Source organism: Chroicocephalus ridibundus, chromosome 5 (genome assembly GCF_963924245.1).
Source record: "Chroicocephalus ridibundus chromosome 5, bChrRid1.1, whole genome shotgun sequence".
Lineage (NCBI taxonomy): Eukaryota > Metazoa > Chordata > Aves > Charadriiformes > Laridae > Chroicocephalus > Chroicocephalus ridibundus.
In genome coordinates this window covers 55,541,720-55,561,460 of record NC_086288.1, presented here as the reverse complement: position 1 = coordinate 55,561,460, position 19,741 = coordinate 55,541,720, and the positions used below count along the sequence as shown (strand labels likewise).

Sequence of the window (19,741 nt, the reverse complement as noted above, 5' to 3'; positions counted from 1 at the left end):
GCTTAACAAGAAATGAAACAAAATTAACTGGGAAGATAGGCACAAGTTTTGGATGTCTCTTGGGTAAAATTTTATTTCAGAGAAACCAGTATTTTGCAGGCAGAAGTATGTTAAGAGTAATTTCCATTTGTGATGTCTCTCATCAATTAGAAGGTTCTTCCTCAGATAAATCATTAATATAGGCATATACGTGTGGGACAAAACAGTTTAGGAGAATTAAATTAAATGAATTGGCCCCACAAGAATTTGTTACCTTTCCTAATACAGTGTATGTCCCACGGGCCACAGAGCTGTCTGTTTAGCAGCTTCAATATTTTCTCTCTTACCTCCATGCCAATAAAGCCATCTAATTTATTTAGAATTCTCTAGGCAGAGCATTTTACTTTTCTGATAGCAAACTGTAATTTCTGTTGGTTTTGTTACTCATTTTTAAACTACAGTCTAAAGAGGAAAAAATCTCTATGGCTTTAATTTCCTCCTTTTCTCAGTCAAGACATCCTATATAACTGCTGCACAGACAGAGAGCAGGCTGTTGTCCTGGTGGTGGGAAATAAACAACTCAGTTCAATTCTAGCTAAACAACTTAGAGTAAACACTGCAGCAAAGATGTGGGAAAGAGGTTGAAGACCTCCCCCATCCTCCCAGAAACGCACTGCAACATGACGTAGCATTTACTGTAGACTGCACTGATTTTAGAGCACTCTGGCTGTAATCTCCTCTTTCATATTCAACTACACATTACACACGTGAGCTCACCCATTTGTCTGCACACATACGCACACAAACACAGATGTGTCTCCTATAACAACCTCAATATACCAGAAAATAAGAAATTCTCAAACTGTAGAAAGATGAACAGGTAACCAAATTGAAGCAACTCTTACCAGACTGCATGTATGTAAATAGGCAGACGAGTTACAGAAAATATTCCTACAGCTGTCGTGCTCTCGTAGCTACAATTTATTCTTAGTTGAATCAGAGTTAAACTTGACACTATTACAGGTAATGCATCAAACTTGGAAGCATACCAGGGCTAAACTCTTCTTAGGGTTTGTGTAATCTTTTTGTAGAATTTTTAAGAATATGAATAATTTAAACACTCAAAATTAATTCATTCTTCTGTCAAGGTATAACTTTATAATTATGTGCTCTTTTTAATGCAATTAAAAGATGATAATAAAATTCACATCTGTGTTTCTACATAAGAAGTGACACAGAACAAAATGGGAAATAGGTCAAAATAACTAAAAAAAAATAATTTACTAATGTAAATGGAATGTACCATCAGCTCACAAGTCTCTTGCCAAACAGAAGCACTGAGATGCTAAAAATGACAGTGAAATAATACAATTTATCAGCTGCTAAATTCAATTTTAGTGAGTATCAGCCACTAGTAAATTTCCTGGTGTGTGGTTTTAAGAAGCACAAGTAGTTTGTACCACTCGTTTTATAATTTATTCTCATTACATCAAACAAGTAGAAGTTAGATGAGGAAGATAATAGCAAAAAAACCTGACTTTTTTGTTCACTCATCAATATTGCAAACCCATAAAAGATATGACTTTTTGCTTCTTACTTGAAGAATAAAAATTTCCAAGGCAACACAAGTTTAGCTGGCTGATACATACTGCACCTATTGTATCAGTCAAACAAGAATTAAGGGTTTATTGTTTCTTTTTCCTCTGTAAGAAGTAAATTCTGAAGATTATATTTGTAGGGGGGTTTTGTTTGCTTTTTAATTAAAATATCAAAAAAATAAGACCATTCAAAGCTGAGTACCACACAAGGCTGTTAAAGAAACTAGAACATACAGGAATGTTATTATTCACATGTTCCAAATTTTAAACCAATATAAAGAAACAAGGCTAGAACAAACCTATGTTGTATAAAGTGAACAAGTGTTCAGCGCATACTTGTTCCACCAGTAAGTCCTTGAAACTCTTGCAACTACAGTATCACCAAAGAAACAGAGATAACTGCATCTGCACATGGATTCATCTCCAGGATGGTCTTGTGCAAAGTCAAATGCACTAATCAAGACTAATAAACTAATAGAATAGAAATAACCTTATTGGTTTGTCCATATTTTAAACTGCTTCAGAGATATATAAAAGCAAATGCTAATCTTTACGAATATGTACGTACTTCATGAATGAACAATTTCTCCTAGGTGTTCTCTTGATTACTCAAATACCTGTTGAACATGTGCTAGATAGACAAATATTGATGGATGTGTTTCATTAGCAATTGAATGCATCATTTAACAGCTCAGAGCAACGGCACACATAACCTCAGCAAAATCATATCAGGACTCCTACACAGTTGATTTCCAGTTAATTTACATTCTCCATAGGCATTTAAACTGACACGCTTTGAATATGGTGCTGATGTTTGACTTTGAAGACACTTCTTTTTACAACATAGAGTTTTCAGTGCTAAGATCAAATACAAAACTCCCTTGTTGCCTTTAAGTCACACAAGCTAGGGCCATTGGCATTGCTGCGACTGCAAATTTCAGTCACTGGATGTTTGGGTTTGGGGATATTTACTTCCTTTTGCACATTATTTAAAATAGTTGGCACCAATTTCATTTCATCAGTGGCCCTTCTTCTGATTTCACTTCTTTGTCCCATGTTTTCTTTTAAAGGCTAATGCATTTTAGTAGTGAGTAGGTTTGAGATTCAAGCTTTGCTGGCTTCTAACAGTGCTACTGTTAAAAAAAAAAAAAAAAAATCACAAAAGATAGACAAATACCTTGCTTTTTTCTTGCTGAAATTCTATCTGGATGTTGGTTAGTTTAGTTCGTAGCTCCTCATTAGCAGCTTGCAGGGCTTCAATCTCCATGTCGGACTTCTCTCCCTTGGCACGGCTTTTCTTTGACATAATTATTTTTTATGTTTAAAATAAAATTTTTGCCCCACACTGAGCTACTAGCTAGTGCCTTCTGCTTTTAGCATTTAAGAGTCATGCAGTGTTCAACAAAATCTTTCACGCAAATCTCTGCCATCGTGGGAGCAGTCTGTCATGTCCTGGAAGAAACAAAGTAGTAGGAACAGAATTAGGCTGCAGCATTGAGCAGAACCAGACCTCAGACTTAAGATCCAGTTTTAAAGCACACTGAACTTTCTTGTAGTATATACTATTTTGCATAGGGTACTAGACTTTGAACGAAATGGATCAGAAAAGAAGAAGTTACAAAATATTTCATCATCTTATCTAAACTCTACCCACTGTAACCTGAGGTCTACAGAAACTCTTTACAGTTATGATGAATATAGCATAAAAAAAGAAATCAAATCTTATTCAAGACCTGACTTGGACCATGCTCAGGACTCGCCAGAGGCACAGGGACAGCCATAAATTAATTGAGGCTGGTGGTATATCAGTGGGAATAGTTTATTTCCTGTACTAAGAAGAAAGCACTTCTAATCGTGATGTATCAGTTATAATTCATAATTGTATCATTCATAGTTATCACTGAGTCTCACAGCATCAGGTTATATGGAAAAGGTATCACAAAACTGGAAAAACATTTTAAAATTACTTCTTCAAAATACCACAAAATATCACATATATAAAGTGCTTATGTTCAGGGTTGATATCATTTGAAATGCTCTAATAAAAAAATGAAGGTATTTAACTTCAGTTTAATCCCCCAGTATGCCTCTAAGCTTAAAATTATTCAAGTCAGCCTTATGGAATATTCAAGGAGAATATCAATAGCAAACAAAGAACCCTGATTCCAATAATTAAGAAATCCCATAATTAGTTTGCTTCATGAGTAGTTATAGAAGCTTAATCTGAGGCTTTTTTTCCTCTCTGCTCTTCTCCAAGAATAACTTGGTCATCACAAGAACAAACTGAGCAACAAGTGCTATCAATATTGAATTAGTTTCCAAACCCACGTCCTCTGCTCATTTTAAACATCCACATAATTTTCATCATTAAACTGCCAACAAAGCAGAGAGATTCCTACTTTAATACTGAACTGCGTTCTCGGAGTATTATATTTCCAAGAAAATTGCTACCAAATTGCTTCAAACAATAAGTTGCTCTTTCCAACCTACTTCCGCTGAGAGTTATTTTAGAAATTGTATTAGAGTGAAAATCGCATGCATTCTTTAGCAGATACTTTCTAAAGGCTTAACAACTAATACTTCAGGTTTATACAGACAAACATCATTTGGTGAGTTCAACTAAATACATAACTTTTGTTCTCCTCTTTAAGGACTGGTAAACAGAAACCAAGGAGTTACACATCTTGCTCAAAATGACAAGTGAAATTAGAAAAAAAGTGAACAGAATTCAGAACACCAAATCTCAGTCTGTTTGACAATATTCCCATGGAGTTCTTTCATTTATAAAAAGCAATAGAAAAAATACCAACTATACCAGTTATTTGTTAAGTAACTTAAGGGAAATCATTGTTTTGTTTTGTAATATCAGATGTTTTTCCCCCCAAACTTAATAATCTAACAATTTATCCCATGCAATAAAATCTAATCTGTTTCTTAAATTCATGATAGTGAGCATTTTTAATATATAATTTATGAAAAAAACAGGAAATTTAAATTTTTTAAAATTTTATTTATGTATCAAGCCGACCATACAAAACAAATAAACACTGGTGCTACTGTTATTTTACACATAATTGTTGATTCAAGAAAAATAAATTAGTATTATTCTTACAGTAACTTGAAACAAAGAACTCTTTAGTGAGTAGAAGAAACTTCAGGAATTACTGCTCTTAGTAAAGAAATTCCATGCTATTAATCTGTGGAGTTCCTATGATGCTAAAGACTGAAACTAAAGACTATTTAATCAATATATTTCATCCAAAATCATTAACTGTATGGAAAATTTCAGTTCAAAATCAGTTGCTAGTGTTATTTCCCTGGTCAATTTGTAAAGAAAATCTAAACTAACATAGATGTGCAAATCCAATCTATAATAATTCCACAACATTTACAGTGCTGGAAGAGGAAATAAATTGTTCCTTATCTCAAAGGCTATCTGGTGTATTCAGATACTGCCGAGGAATTATTCCTGAAATGTTTAGAAATTATCACGTGTATTTTGTTCAGTAACAATAATCACTCCTGGCCGTACCATGTTTCCAAGCATATTATGAAGATACTAGACCATTCAATATGAACATCTAAACTTATATTTACACACTTCAGGGGATGGCCTGTCTCTGAAGTCCTGGGCATGTAAAACTCTCAATGACTGCAGAGTTCATATTTTATCCCAGAGCTACCATCATTCAAACCCTATAACAAATCAGGTCCTACAGAAAGGTATCAGAATAATGCTGTTGTCTACCTTTGAATGCGTGGTGGTCTAAATATAATATGCATTATTTAATGCTGTTCAAATTACATTTAGCACTTAAATTAGCTTTAAAAATAGAGTTCAGCACTATTCTTTGACATACTCTTTGGAATTTAAAAAAAATGGGAATCTCAAAACATTGTTCTCAATCTTTTCCCTGCAACTCACAACAGTTAAAAATCGTACCATTCAGGTAAAATAAAAGCTTAGGCCCAGAACCTGAAGAACATCACCCTCTTCTCTTACAGGCAATTAATTAAAACAAAACAAAACAGCCCATCAACCTGTGTTGGTGGGCTCAGAAACATTTCCATGTTTACTCTTCCCTAGATATATCCTTCAGCCTATCTATTTCAAAAGCGGGAACTATGGCAACAGAAAGCCTCTCTGTGCACTCAGAGAGGCACAAAGCCCAGACACGCAAGGGCTACAGTAGAAGAGTATGCATCTTGATTCCCAAATGAAAGGTTTAGAACCAGGGAGTGCCTAGATTCCCTTCTAGCTGACTGCCCACATTTACTGTTTGGATAAAGGTCAGGATTTAAAAAAAAAAAAAAAAAAAAATTAAACTAATAAACACACTGAGAAAAAAAGAAAGAAAAAATATTCTACTCTGACAAAATTTGACTTTACTGACCCAGAAGCTTCAACCAGCAACCTATTTGTTAACTCACCATATGTCAGTTAAGAGGCAAGTTCATGAAGCCACCACAATACAGTCCCACAATCACTCCATGAATAAAAAGAGCCACTTCCTACACTGAGAGTTCTACACTCTTATTGCAAACCTTAAGATCATTTGAACATATTTTATATTTCACAAAAAAAAGATAGGAAAGAGTAATGGGTTCTAAATCACAAGTCACCTTTTCATTTTTGGAATATAGCAAATGTCTCACTTTACTTGATAGGCATAAGGGCACTTGTAATTCAAGAAAAAGAACAACAACAACAAAAGAAATAAACTTGACTGGATTTGAATCAATTGTTCAACAGTTTAGGGGACTCACATGTGAGAGATCAAAATATTTAACATGATTAACAAAACATTACTCCATTTGTGCTAAATGTTTTGGGAAATCCATTAAATGCCTGAGGTACCTGGAAAACCAAATCAGTGTTCCAATCATAACTTCCAATTTCCAATTTCTCTTGTATTTGCTTTGCAGATTTAAAGGACGTACTTTATCATTACTTCAATCTCTTCCCTGGTTTTAGCAAGAAAGGCCTAGAACTAAGTCATGAATTGCTATACGATACTTCTAGATATTAAATATCAATAAAACTTAACAGAAAAAAAGAAAAATTAATTATTGCAAAAGTGTGAAAATGTAGCATCAAGGAATTTTTGTTACTTAACAGTAAGAAAAGAAGGAACTTAATAGCTTCTGGTGAAAAATAAGTCCATTTAAAGAAATGCAAGTCTTTAAACTTGATTCTGTACTGAATACCTGAAGTAAGTGGAGGGTTATATCTTTAGACAGCAAGTCTTACCTTAATAAATAGTTATCAAGAAGAACAGCAAGCACACCCATAAACCCAAGTAATAAATACGGATAAACTAGCATGGTAACAAGAAAAATCTACTAAATGCTGTCATCCAAAATTCAGTATTCCAGTCTTAATCCAGATTTGAACAACTTTATTCAGCTTCAACCTGATTTTTGGAAGGTGTAGTTGTTAATGAGTCATCTCAGCTGAAACACCAAGCAAAAGCACAGGTAGGGGAACGGGAAGGGGAACCATCTTCATCTAGACACTTTCCAACATAAGTGGTGTTTTTTCATTTAATTTCAGACTTTCTCTTATAATTCTGCAGAACCTACTATGGGCTACCCATAACCCTTATTACGCTTGTGAACATGAGATGTAAATACATTCTTAGTACAGCACAATTCTGAATATTCAAGAAGTTTAAAATAAATGTTATTGTCCGAGCACCCAACAATAGTAAATGCAGTGAACACAGGTACAATGAAAACTTCGGAAGTAACTGCCAGTTCACCTATGTTACAGTTTAAGAAAACAGTTAAAAATCAAGCAGTGACTGTATGGGAGGCAACATTCATAGTTCTCAATGCCCAAGGCACATTTCTCACACGGTTCAGATGACCTACATTTCCTGCTTCAATTCTCACTTCTATGTAACAAAACATGACTGAATGGATAAAAGCAAAAGCATCTCTACAGGATGTAAAAATAATACTTTTCACAGCCAAAAAATATAAATACACATTATCAGAACAATTTTCTAAGTATATTGTAGACTAGTCACACTTTAGATACTCATTTGTTAGCCACCTACAGAGACAGGTCTATTTCTATAACAGTAGAGCTTTTGAGGGTTATTTTAAATCCTATCCCACTGAGGGAAATGCGGAGTTTCCTTACAGTGGAACACTTTTGTAAGTGCCATTTGTGATAGGGTTTTTTTGGTGGATAAAACCAAAAGCACATTTATTGTTAATAACAGCTCCAGATTCATTTTTGCAGACTCACAGCCTACAGTTCTGAGCCATTCTTGCTTTAATAACAATATACCTATAAGTCCAAACTATATGGAAAGCAATCATCAGGAAGCTCTAAATATTAACTGTTGTTTTGCAGAAAGAGCCCACAGTAACGTTATCTTGTTGAGCACAGTTCAACCGAGGTAACTTCTCTACTTTGTAGAGATTCCAGTGTAGCATGAATTAGGCTTTTATGACACCTCACTCAGAAGGTTTCATAGCAGGTGATACCCTATGGATGAGCTTAGTATTTGTAAGTTAGCTCATCCATTATTTTTTTCAATGGCATGTCAGAAAAGGTGACCTGCTGAGATTCTGTATCGGTACAGTCTTTCAGAAAACTCCCATTGCCCCAAGGAATCAGTACCCACGTTTTAACATCCCGTCGCAAATCACTGCCTTCCAGGTCTTCGTGGAACAATTAACAGTACTAGAGTTTGGCAAATTTCATAATGAATTTCACCAATGTATTCATTTTCACTTAAGTGGTTGCCTTTGTCATGTATGCATCCGTTAAAACACACGCAACTAAAATATGTTTCCAAGTCACTGCATAACACACAAAAAAAATAATAATCAAAGTATATCAAACTCATTTAAACCCTGTACACACCCTCAAACACATATGTACCTACTACAGACAACCATAAAACACTGAGTAATTATTTTTGATTGGTACTACTGCAATAGATAGCATCCAGCACATTGATGGCCTCATTCTAGTCAAAGGACACAAGCAGCCCATCCAAAAAAAAAAAAACCCCTAGTTCTTAATTTACAAGAAAACATCACAAGTTAATACACAGTAAAAGGGAATGTTTGAGCTGAAGATGACAAGGCCGAGGGAAGGGAAGGAATCACAAATGCATTTAGTCACCAAGATTAATTTGAATTTATTATGTATACATATTAAAAAAAAACTGTGTTAAAGTTCTTTACAGAAGGGACAGTATCTTCAGTAATTCTTGCAAGCCATTTAGACCGGGAACCACATGATGGTTACATGATGGAAAAAGATTTGAAGGAACAAAAGGTCTCCGATTGTATAGATTATTTTGGAGGAAAACTGCTGGACCACAGTTCAAAAATGTAAATTCAAATGAACTACTTACTGTGACTACAGACAATTTTCACTGCCGTTCCACTGCCAGGCAACAACAGAAATGCAACCATTTGGGTGCAAAAATGCTAATCTCAGACACAAGACCCCTGTCTCATATCCTGAAACTGATAATCTCCTCAAATTGCTACAGCTGCTCAGGTCAAATCTACAGGCACAGCAGAGAACAATCAAAAATAACAAGTTTACATAAAGGGATAGGAACAAAAAGCAGAGGCAAAGATACACAATGAATGTGTTTGCACAACACCACAGCAAGTTTGGAGACATGTACGTAGTGCCCAGTGAGCAGCACAGTTGCCTTACGATACAGTATGACATAGACTTCGTGCAGGAAAGTGGTGGCAAGCACTGCCTCAAATACAGCCCTGTTAGGAAGGATAGGAAGTCAACCAGATCTCCTCCAAACTGTCGCTGCCACGTTCCTCCCCCCAGCCCTGCTGGCCCCTTCCAGACCCGATGCAGGTGCCCTCTGCAACTCCCTTTCTGCGCTGCATGACACCATGATATGCTAGGAGTTACTGAAAGCTTGACCTGAATCCCTTCTCAAAAAGTTATGAGCTTGATCCCAGGCCTTCTAAGTAAATAAAAAAAAACATTCATTGGCTTTGATGGATGATCGTTCTTTATTATTATTTACCCAATTACACTCATAGCACTGTTTTGTGGATTAATTATTAAAATCACCCTACTAACAATATTAAAAGATAAAATGCTACAAACAGCAGTCCTGTGACACATATATAAAATTAAAAAAAAGGGACAGTAGCATAAAAAGGCAAAGTTCAAATGCAACTAAAAATGATAAAACAAACCCCTCCTTCCACAACCTTCCAAACTCAGCTCCATTAGAGAGTTAGAGCCCTTCAGGCTGCGAGCCCTTCAGGCTGCAACCCCAGAGAGGCAGCTCTAGGCAGAGCTCTTCCCCCAGTCTCTGTGCCAGTTCCTTTCTTCTGAGCAGACACAGGAGACCTGACAAGATGCCTGCTGCCTGGGGGAATGTATGCCCAGCATCCTGCCCTGCTGACCGTAGCCTGAGTGTGACACGGGGAGATGCCTGGGCTTTCCCTGAGGAGCAGCACTCCCTTTAAGGCACAGTATTTAAGAGCAAAAACAGGGATGGGAAGAAAGGGTAGGTTGTAGCATTTCCCAGCTAGGGCTAGATAAATGCCAAATACAGAGATAGATTCTAATACCTTTATTCACTGTCACTGACACCCTACAGACTAAGCATCCTGCCAAATTTGGGCTTTTGGATTATACCGGACTGCATTTGTTTAGTTATTTACATGATTTTTGCAGGAAGGTTCCTTTGGATTTCTTTTTTTAAACCATCATTATTATTGTTTTTATCATAAAGGGTTAGAATAGTTAAAACCTGAAACTGGAAAAATGAAAGTTTCAGGGATGACAGCTGTGTAGAAGATGTGCAAGATAACTGACAGGTTTGGGGAGAGAGGTTCAGATTCCCAACTTGACGACTCAAGAGAGAGGTGGAACCTCAGTGGGGAAAAAAACTGGGGTCATCTAACACTTTACTGAATGATAAATATTTATTTTATTTTGTAAATCAATAGGATAAACTTGAGAGGTCAAGTAGGTGTAAGGAGGAGAAAAAGGACACGGGGATGTGATCTAGTTACCAGCTGAACAGTGAAGCAGAGGTGGCATGATTTGATTACGCTGTTTCTCATCTCAATAATTATTGTGCGCAATCAATCACCTTTACTAAACCTGCAAGCCACACCGTATTGTGCCAGCCAGCCCACACTCCCACCTTACTGCTCCATCACAGAAGAATTAGACAGCTATGTGCAGAGCAGCACGAGCATATCAGTCAGCACAATAAAGACAGTTGTAACAGTGAGCAGGTTAATGACAAAACTTCCTCACCTACCAAGGGGCAGCTTGACTTCGACAAATCTTCTCATTAAAATCAAGACACTCAGCCAAAATGAAGATGTCAGCCTATTCCAGAAATACAGGAATGAACGTGCTTTATTTTCCAAAGATGCCATCATGCTCCACTTTTAAAGTCAAGTTCCTTGGTTCCTGAGGTCAAAATAAATATACACACTACAGAGCTGGCAGTGCTGTTACTTAAATTTCAGCGTCACTGAGTCCCCAGAAAATACCCACCTGTACTCAGGAATTTAGGACCTCAAACTTGTGTTTGATTGCTTTATCAAGGAATCCTGCTCAACTTCAACATTCTTGAAGCAAGATACACCACATTCAAATCTAATTTCAAATCTAACTGGATAATAATAATAATTATAATTATTATTCGATGTGTAACACACACACTAAGGTTTGATGGATTTTGGTTCCGTCTATGGTTCTGTCACAGATTCCTTATATGACCTTGAACAAACCACTTGATCTCTCAGTAAAACAGGTATTACACTTGCCTACCCCAGAAAGATGTTCTGAGGACAATATTAAAATATGAGAGATTGAATAGGGGTTATGAGAAATGAGGCCTATGAAACCTAGCAAGAGTTTACAATTGCTAGCTGGCAGGAATCATCAAATTTAGTGTCTCACAAAACTGCAATTCCCTCACAAGATCTGTTAACTTTCTCATAACAGTGCTCTGATAATCAGCCACCTAATGTTTGCATTTCAAGTATTGATGTTTGAGTGAATGTTCATTGGAGTGAACAGAGTTTAAGTCACTCTGGTGACTGGCTGATGTAACTGCATCACCTGGGATAAAATATTTAAACTGGATATTTCACCCAGACAGTAGCTTCTTTCCCCTCTCATTTCTCTAAATTGCAAAAGGGAGCAGTGCAGCAGCTTAAAACTACAGCCAGTAAAATGCACAGCTAGATGCTAACACAGCAAGAGCCTGGAGACAAACTTTCATTTCTTTCTCAGCTTAAACAGAACAGAGACAAGCACGACAAAGCACAAGAAAAGCACAGAGGAGAAACTTTGTGAACTAAAGACTTTCTTTGTGTAACCATCCTCCAATATCCACAAACTGAAAATGCTTCACCACCGTGAGAAGATTACCAGTAAAATACCCTTCTGGTAACTGCCAGCAAATTTGATTCAAACCTTGCCAGCCTTGTTGGAAAGGTTGTTGGCAAGTTGGCCACCAGAAATACGAATGTGCTTTCTGAAGATGCTTGGAGTTGAATGTGGTGGCCATGAAAATTGCAGAAAATACTTTTAACCAGAAACATGCATCAGAATCATAATTTTAAGGATAGCATCCCTCAGAATGTCAAAAAAACAAAGACACATTCAGTCATAATTGAGCTTAAAAAGAGAGAAATATGCAATTAGATATAAATACAAACTCCAGAACTACTCTGTGACAAGCCACTATAGACTATGAGGCTGACTGCTGCCCAAATTAGATTGATTGCTTTATCAAGGACTCCTGCTCAACTTTAACATTCTTGAAGCAAGATACACCCCATTCAAATCTAATTTCAAATCTAACTGGATAATAATAATAATAATGATTATTTTATGGGTAACACACAGGCTAAGGTTTTTTGAAGGTATTTTGAAGCTCAAAAATTAATCAATACACACAAATATATTTCTATAGAAATAAAGCTTCCTAAATTTGAAAGAATGGTTACTTGTATAGGCAATTTTGAGCTTTCTAGAAAGCAAGTTGCGTATCTAATTTATGGGGGTATCTATTTTATGAGGTGCCCAGCACTGCTAGCAGTGTATCTCAAACTACTGAATGCAGTCATATTCAGGCTGGTTTGGTCATTTAGGGGAATTAAAAAGTGATTTATTGTTCACTCTGGGGAAAACGTCCTTATCCTTTTTACCTATATAACATTTTTTCTTTCATTGGGAAATCAAGTTTTCATTTCACTATACTGTTTCAGAGAGCAGACCATAAAGATGGTACAGTGTTTTTAGGTAAGGTGAGGTCAAGACATTTCACCTAAAGCTTACAGGAGTCCTTGTGGCTGAACAAAAGATGTTTATGGTTCATAAGGAATGAACACAACCTCCTTCTTCCCATGGTGCCTGCAAAGGCGGCCATTCTCTGCAAGGTCTAAGTGGTTCTGTAAATCATCTTTGACTACGGACAAAATCTTTATTCAAGTTGCATTGTCATATAAATAGGACACAGTAGCAATCCTAAATTTGCATCCACAGTTGTGTAAAAATGTATTCGTATCCATATAATTTCTGCTATGAATTGATCTTCATATTCAGTTCTGTCCCTCTGCTCTCCTCATCCCCTAAAAGAGGTGGCAGAGGGAAGCCTCAAAAGTTGGGGTGCTGGCAGTGAGTTTACAAGCACAGTTACTCTTACTGACGATTCAGGGGAAAAATATGGAAATAGGTATTGCCAAAAAAACTATTCTTTCCACATCACACATCACCTCCATAAACTTTGGGTGAATCTCTGAGTAAGATTTTGCTTTAGGGTTAAGGTTAGCACAGCTATGGCAGCAACACTGCAGTTTTTCACCTCTAAAATAACAAAGCTATACTAACAAAACCTCAACTAGCTGTTTCCAAAACAGGAAGGGAGGGGAGGCGTAAGAGATGGGGAGGTGGGGGGCAGAAGGCATATACCCTGGGAAACAGACTACCAGAATGGAGCCTATTTAAGAAGGCTCTAATACAGGAAAAAAGAGAGCTAATCTTCTCAGTGATGTAGCCCACTTCTTACCACTAGACTAAATAACAGTCCTATCTGCTGCTTCTCTGCTCTTTCCTCACAACCACTAGTTCCGAAAGACAGAAAAAAGAAAAGGAAGAAAAGTGCGTATCAGAAGAAGAAGAAAAAAAAAAAGGTGAAATGAAAGCTGAAAGTTACACACAAATAAAGACTTACTTGTTATTTGCATACACTGCTCTTGTACAGGAAAGAGAAAATGCTGAAATGCTGCCTTTTTCAGTGAACAATGTGAAAAGCCGGGGCTCTTAAGTGTGACCATGTTCTTTCCTCACCCATGGAATATCAACTCAAATGCCTATGCTACAAACGTATCTTATTTATTATTTTTTTAGCAGTAAAAATTTGGAAACACCAAACCATAGAGATCTTCACTAACACTTCCCAAATGTTGTAAAGGATTAAGGATAGGAAATTACTAGATGTTTCCTTTGAGATATGCAGGTCTTCACCGTAAATAGTTAGGTAATGGGTTTCCTTTCACTGTCCTGTCTAGAGGCCCCACTTTTAAATCTTAGATTGATCGTTGGAAGTTAATTGATATGCCCAAATACTCTCCACCTCCCTTCTACTACTAAATTTCTCTTTTTTCTTGGGTTATAATAACATCCAGCACACTTGGAAACTGCTTTCCACCAGCAATATAACCCCTTCTCCCTGCTCCCTTTCTTTCATTGGCTTTTATTAACTTAAAAAAAAAAATCATTCATGTGTAGATCACTAAATGTAAGGCAGGGGAAATTTAAAATTACGCTTGTGCAGGAAATTGTTACAACTGCACTCTTGCAAGCAGTTTAACACAAGTTATTTTACTTGAGAAAGATGGGAAGTCAGCTTTCCACAGTTTCCTGAAAAAGCACAGAAATACTAAACCGCCACTCTTGAACAGGCAGAATAAAGCACAACTGATCCCAAAGGCAAAACAGTACCAGCTTAGGTTTCAGAAGCACAGCAAAGTACTATAATTCTTTTGCTTCCCTTTCCACCTCTTGTCTGAAACAACCAGAAGGCAATAAAGTATTTCCTCAGTAAAGAAATGCAAGCTCCTCAATGAAGCAATAGAAATGTCTCTGCTACGGATCGGACACTTGTCACTTACATCCCAGTATATTCCCTCACCTGGTTCCCCTTTGCATTTCTTAATTTTAAGCTAGATTTCACAAAAGTCAACCAGAATTTCTTTTTCTCCCCCAAACTTCTATTTTTGTTTTAATAGCAAGAAGTAGTGCATGGGCTAGCAGGGTTGTGGCAAAGATGCTTATCAAACCTGCATAGGACTGTGTTCAGGGGTTGCCAACTAATCAAATTTCAACTTTTCTCCTATTCAAAGGATTTAATTCTGATCACCTTCCACCCTTCAACATTTTCCATCTTGGTCATCTTCAGGACTAAATAGAGATTTGCATCCCTAACGGTCCTGACCTCAGAGTGCACCTACAAAACCCATCATTCTGTCTACATAGGAATCCCTCTCAGACATACTAGTCTGTCACACTCTTTTAACAAACTTGAACTGTTAGCTTCTCTTATCTCCCTTTCCTAAAGTGTAAATAGAGAGAATTCTTCCTGGATCATGAAGCAGTACTGCCCCCAGAGCAGGGCAGTGTGATGATAAACATTTGAAAAATTTTCAATAGCCAGTAAAACTTCTGGCTTTGATAATGTGGTGTTTTTTCCAGACAATAAATGCTTAATACATCTGTTTGTTACTTGGGATAGAATATCTAAACAGTGGCTCAACATCTAAAAATAATTCAGGTAAAGAGGATCACACAGATTCAAATCAGTGAAATAAATTTCAGACTTTTTTGCATCAGAAAAGTTAATAAATGTGTTTCTATTAAATATGTTCACATCTGAAGTAACTTTTCGAACAATCTCAAGGTAGACTTTCTAGTTTGTGTTAAAGTTTAGTTTTTAACACAAACACAGAACACAGTCCACACTAAATAAAAAGTGAACTCAGCTGGGAGATGGAAGTATTTCAGTATGTAATATTTTTCAGGCACACCGACACCAAATTTGATGCAAAATATAGGATGTGCAAAAAGATCGCACAAGGCAGAAAAGGAGCAGAAAGGTCTCCATGACTCCATGAATTAAACAGAAGTCTGATAGAAAGCAGTTTCCTCAAAATAATACATTGTGCCACCCTAGAGTACTCGATTGCAGAACTGCAGCGCTGAGCTACTGAACACCACCATGAAATTGATTGCTATTGTTCCAGCTGATTATAATATGGAAACACATAAAGGCACATTTTAAAAATATGTTTTTGCTTAGGACTACTTGCAATACAAAGGTCCTCATGATATACTTAACATAAATATGTATAAATATAGTATGTGTGTATGCACACAGGATGGATTTCCTTCAGAAAGGGTAAGTTTCAGGTGTTGAGAATAATTAGTGTCCTTCAAAACTATTCTCCTGGAAATCAACATTTATACAATGCTATCCATAAAACATGCCTTTTTTTCCCCCCCACATATATTGCCATAATCAAATCATATTAACAAAGCTATTTAATATTCATAACACATCATTCAGAGCTATTGAAGTTGCAAATTAATTGAATGGAAGAGCTGAGAAAAAACAAACAAAAAGCTAGAAAGATAACCATAACCACGAGAGACTATTTATCACAAAAAACCACCAGGTATTACAAGGACAGTATAGTCTAGGGAACTGCCAAAACTGCCAACTTCATGGTCTCTACTACTACTTACTGAATGCATACCATGTAGGCTATAGGTTTCTCACAGTTCATACCTTCTTTTTCCATTCATACTCATTTATGAATATACAAGGAGCTTCATAATAGACTGAAGATCTGTTATGCTTAATATCAGACAGCAAGTCTTAGATATACGAGAGACCTTTCCAAGGTGTCAGAAAAGTTTGCTCAGTTTTCTTTTTAACACCTCTTGCAAACATTCAACACATAGAGAAGTACTTTTAGATGACTAAGTGAAACATTACTTATCTTATCTCAACACGACCATTTCCAGCCACCGACTTATCTAACGGTAAAACACATGTGGGAATTCTGCCAGCAGCTGTACAGCTATCAGCTACCCGAATGTACTACCTTGTTACGTTTGCAAGTAAGAGGAACTATTCAGACACAAGCATGTTATAGTACTTCTCTTCTGTGTTTGAAGAGTAATGGATCTGTAATCACATGGCAGGGAACGTAAGTAATATTTGTACAGAGGATTAGTCAGTACAGATGGATTGTTCAAAGTATGTTAAGAAAATAAATGGAAATATGAGGGTAATACCAAAGTTTATCTAAATTTAATTTACATCAATTTAAAGAGAGGGAAAAGCATCAGTTTTGGCAGATTTCACGATCAGTCAGCAAAACAAAGAAAGATACATTTTAAATGTGCCTGGCTGCACACCCAACACATTACAGCAATACTAATTTTTCACAGAGGCAGCCAGTCTTTCTCTAAAGCAAAGCGCTTGCACAGAGCTGCACTATGTAACAGCATCGTTCCTGCATGGATGTTTGTGTTTACACTGCCATTCTGAGGAGATAACATGGAGATATCAGAAACAGTCTACCCAAATAAATAAAACATTGATATGCAAGAAATATGACTAACCATATAAGACAAATAGGGACCAAATAGGGAGGTTTTCTTCCTGTAGCATTGAGCAAATGTGCATAAGCAATCCAGAGAATGAAATTCCTCTGCTCAGATTTTCATAATATTTTCCTATTCCTAGATTTTCCTCTTCTCAAGTATAGAATCATAGGATGATTTGGGTTGGAAGGGACCTTGAAGATCATGTTGTTCCAACCTCCCCGTCATGGGAAGTCTCCTTATGGATAATTTGCATGACAAAATCACTTTCCAAAATATATTAGTTGTTGAAGACTCTTTAAGTGTTTCATTTTAATTATGCAGAGTCAGCTAAATAAAATATTCAGTCTAAATCAATTTGTTAATCTATGTTTAACTGTTTGGATGTACCGGAACAGGACAGACTAAACAATAAAGTGCCGGGGTGGGGGCAGCATACACACACCACCACCTTTAAATAGCATTCCTTTGAGATTTAAAAATCAAAACGCATTCACCTTAGCAGAAAGTCAGGTTATAATATTCAACAGCTCAACTTTAGAGTTCAGCGTTTTAATTCTTTTCAAAATCAGCATCATCTACTTTCTGTTATTATTAATTAGATATGAAGATGATTCTTTTAGATACATCTATGATGACTGAAGTAAATGTTGAATTGCCCTCCCAATTAAAGAAGAGAGAATTTAGGGTCACATTAGTTTATCTGTTTCCCCCAAAACAAATTTAGTTACCATAGTTCTTTTCTATAGTAAAAATTAATTACATTAATGAACACAAAATTATTTCTGAAGTATTTTTTCACTCTTTATATCTTGCTTCCTAATGACTACAGTGAAATTCTCTGAAGCATTAGAATCAAAGATACTAATGAACCATTAGCTGTACTTGAGCATTATAGAAGACAAGTAAATACTACCCAGAGGGGCCCTAAGGCATGTTCTGTACCCTACGTTTTTTACTTTACTCTTTCCTTCTTTGTGAATTTTTCAATAATGATCATGCACTCTACAGCTGTCATTTCCCATAGCACTTGCCTTACTTAGGGTCATACTCTACCTTCCATTTAGAAATGGAAAGTAAGTGTTCACTGCGCACTATATTCAATATAATGGCAGAGTTCGTGAGCAGCAGAGAGGCAACAATTCCAATATGTGAGCTGAAAAATATGCACCGGGAAAGATTTCCTGGGTTACTGCTGCTTTCCTTTTCTTTCTGCATTACAATTTTCTGACAAACCTCAATATTTGCAACATCTTTCTAGATAAAAATATAATTTCTAGGGGCCAATAGCATTTTGATGCAGTAAGGACAGTTACACAAAGTGGGGGTTGCTCAGTTCTCCTAATATTTCTAATCCTAGTAACCGCACCGTCACTGCAGTTTCACTGCAGAACTACCACAAGATGAAAAAGCCAGGAATTAGGCATCGTGTTAAACTGTCATCCTTGCCATAGGTCTCCAGTAGGAGGAAACTGATATTTTTTCCCCGTATAAGTAGATGGTGCCTTGAAGCAACCAAAACATAGTGGGGTTTTTTAATGCATACATATATAGCTGCCTTCTGAATACCCAGACTTGTACATACTATAAAGATATAAAAGTCAACAGAAGGTTGGGAAAGTCTGTCAAAGCAGCTTAGCATCCAGCCGAGACCAAAGCAATTAAAGCCTTTCTTCTTTATTAACGGTGACAGGTGTAGCTGAAGTAAGACAGTGGTCAAGTTAGCAAGCATATGATAAACATAAGACACTGCGCAACATTATTTACTGCATATTTGAGATTCCATGGGGGGGAAAAAATGCCTTACAAAGTTAGTTTTAAAAAATCATGAGAAAGAAAATGTTGATATCATCAGGAAATATATTCACTGAACAGAGAAAGGCTCTGTGTAAAGAGAACCATATTAAAGCAAAGTTAAAAACTCAGTACTGATTTGGGTTATTTTACTGACCAAAATCTGGTTGGGTTTAAAGTCTATCTCAGTACTCCCCCAAAAAAAAAATTAAACTCAAAGCTTCAAATGATACTGTCTTTAATAAATCGATAACATCATATCTGTATTTTAGATTTATTTTCTTCCTACCCAACCAACTTGTTGGCAAAGCACAGTACCTTTCTCTTGTCCACAGGATTCTCAGGCAGTTGTGTTTGGTTTTAATTTGAAGAGGTGAAGACTGAGCAGCACCAGTAGTGAAGCCACTAGATATGTTTGTACTGGGACTTTCCACACCACGAGTCCTACTTCTGTTGGCACGTTCTCTTTTTCATCAGCAAGGAGGGATTTCTGAGAAATATTAGTGACATCATCTGTTAAACAAAATAAAAGAGATTTAATTCAAATCAGATTTGATTAACAGCTTTGATGGTAGTAATACAATGAAAAAACCTATTTACATGGAGTAATAAAATGCAGCAGAAAAAGATGGCATGCAAAAATACACGTGTGGCATCTTCTTTCTATTGAGAACGCATATGCAAAGTCTAATTCATGGTTATCTTTACTAGACAGTCT

The 19,741-nt window shown here is 36.4% G+C and overlaps 1 protein-coding gene across 8 annotated transcripts in view; it reads right to left on the bottom strand.

Moving 5' to 3' along the window:
• The window catches only part of JAKMIP1 (janus kinase and microtubule interacting protein 1), a 157,011-nt gene that overhangs the window by 83,042 nt on the left and 54,228 nt on the right, over positions 1-19,741 (bottom strand). For 3 of the 8 annotated variants that reach the window (XM_063335452.1, XM_063335451.1, XM_063335446.1), the window contains exons 1-2: positions 16,406-16,586; positions 2,755-3,029 (exon numbers count right to left, since the gene is read on the bottom strand). In XM_063335452.1, coding sequence (XP_063191522.1) covers positions 2,755-2,883 — 129 coding nt within the window. In that variant the 5' untranslated portion in view covers positions 2,884-3,029; positions 16,406-16,586. Of the gene's footprint in view, positions 1-2,754; positions 3,030-10,861; positions 10,933-16,373; positions 16,588-19,341; positions 19,537-19,741 lie in introns of those variants that run through there. The other 5 variants (XM_063335447.1, XM_063335448.1, XM_063335450.1 and 2 more) reach the window with 4 other exon arrangements.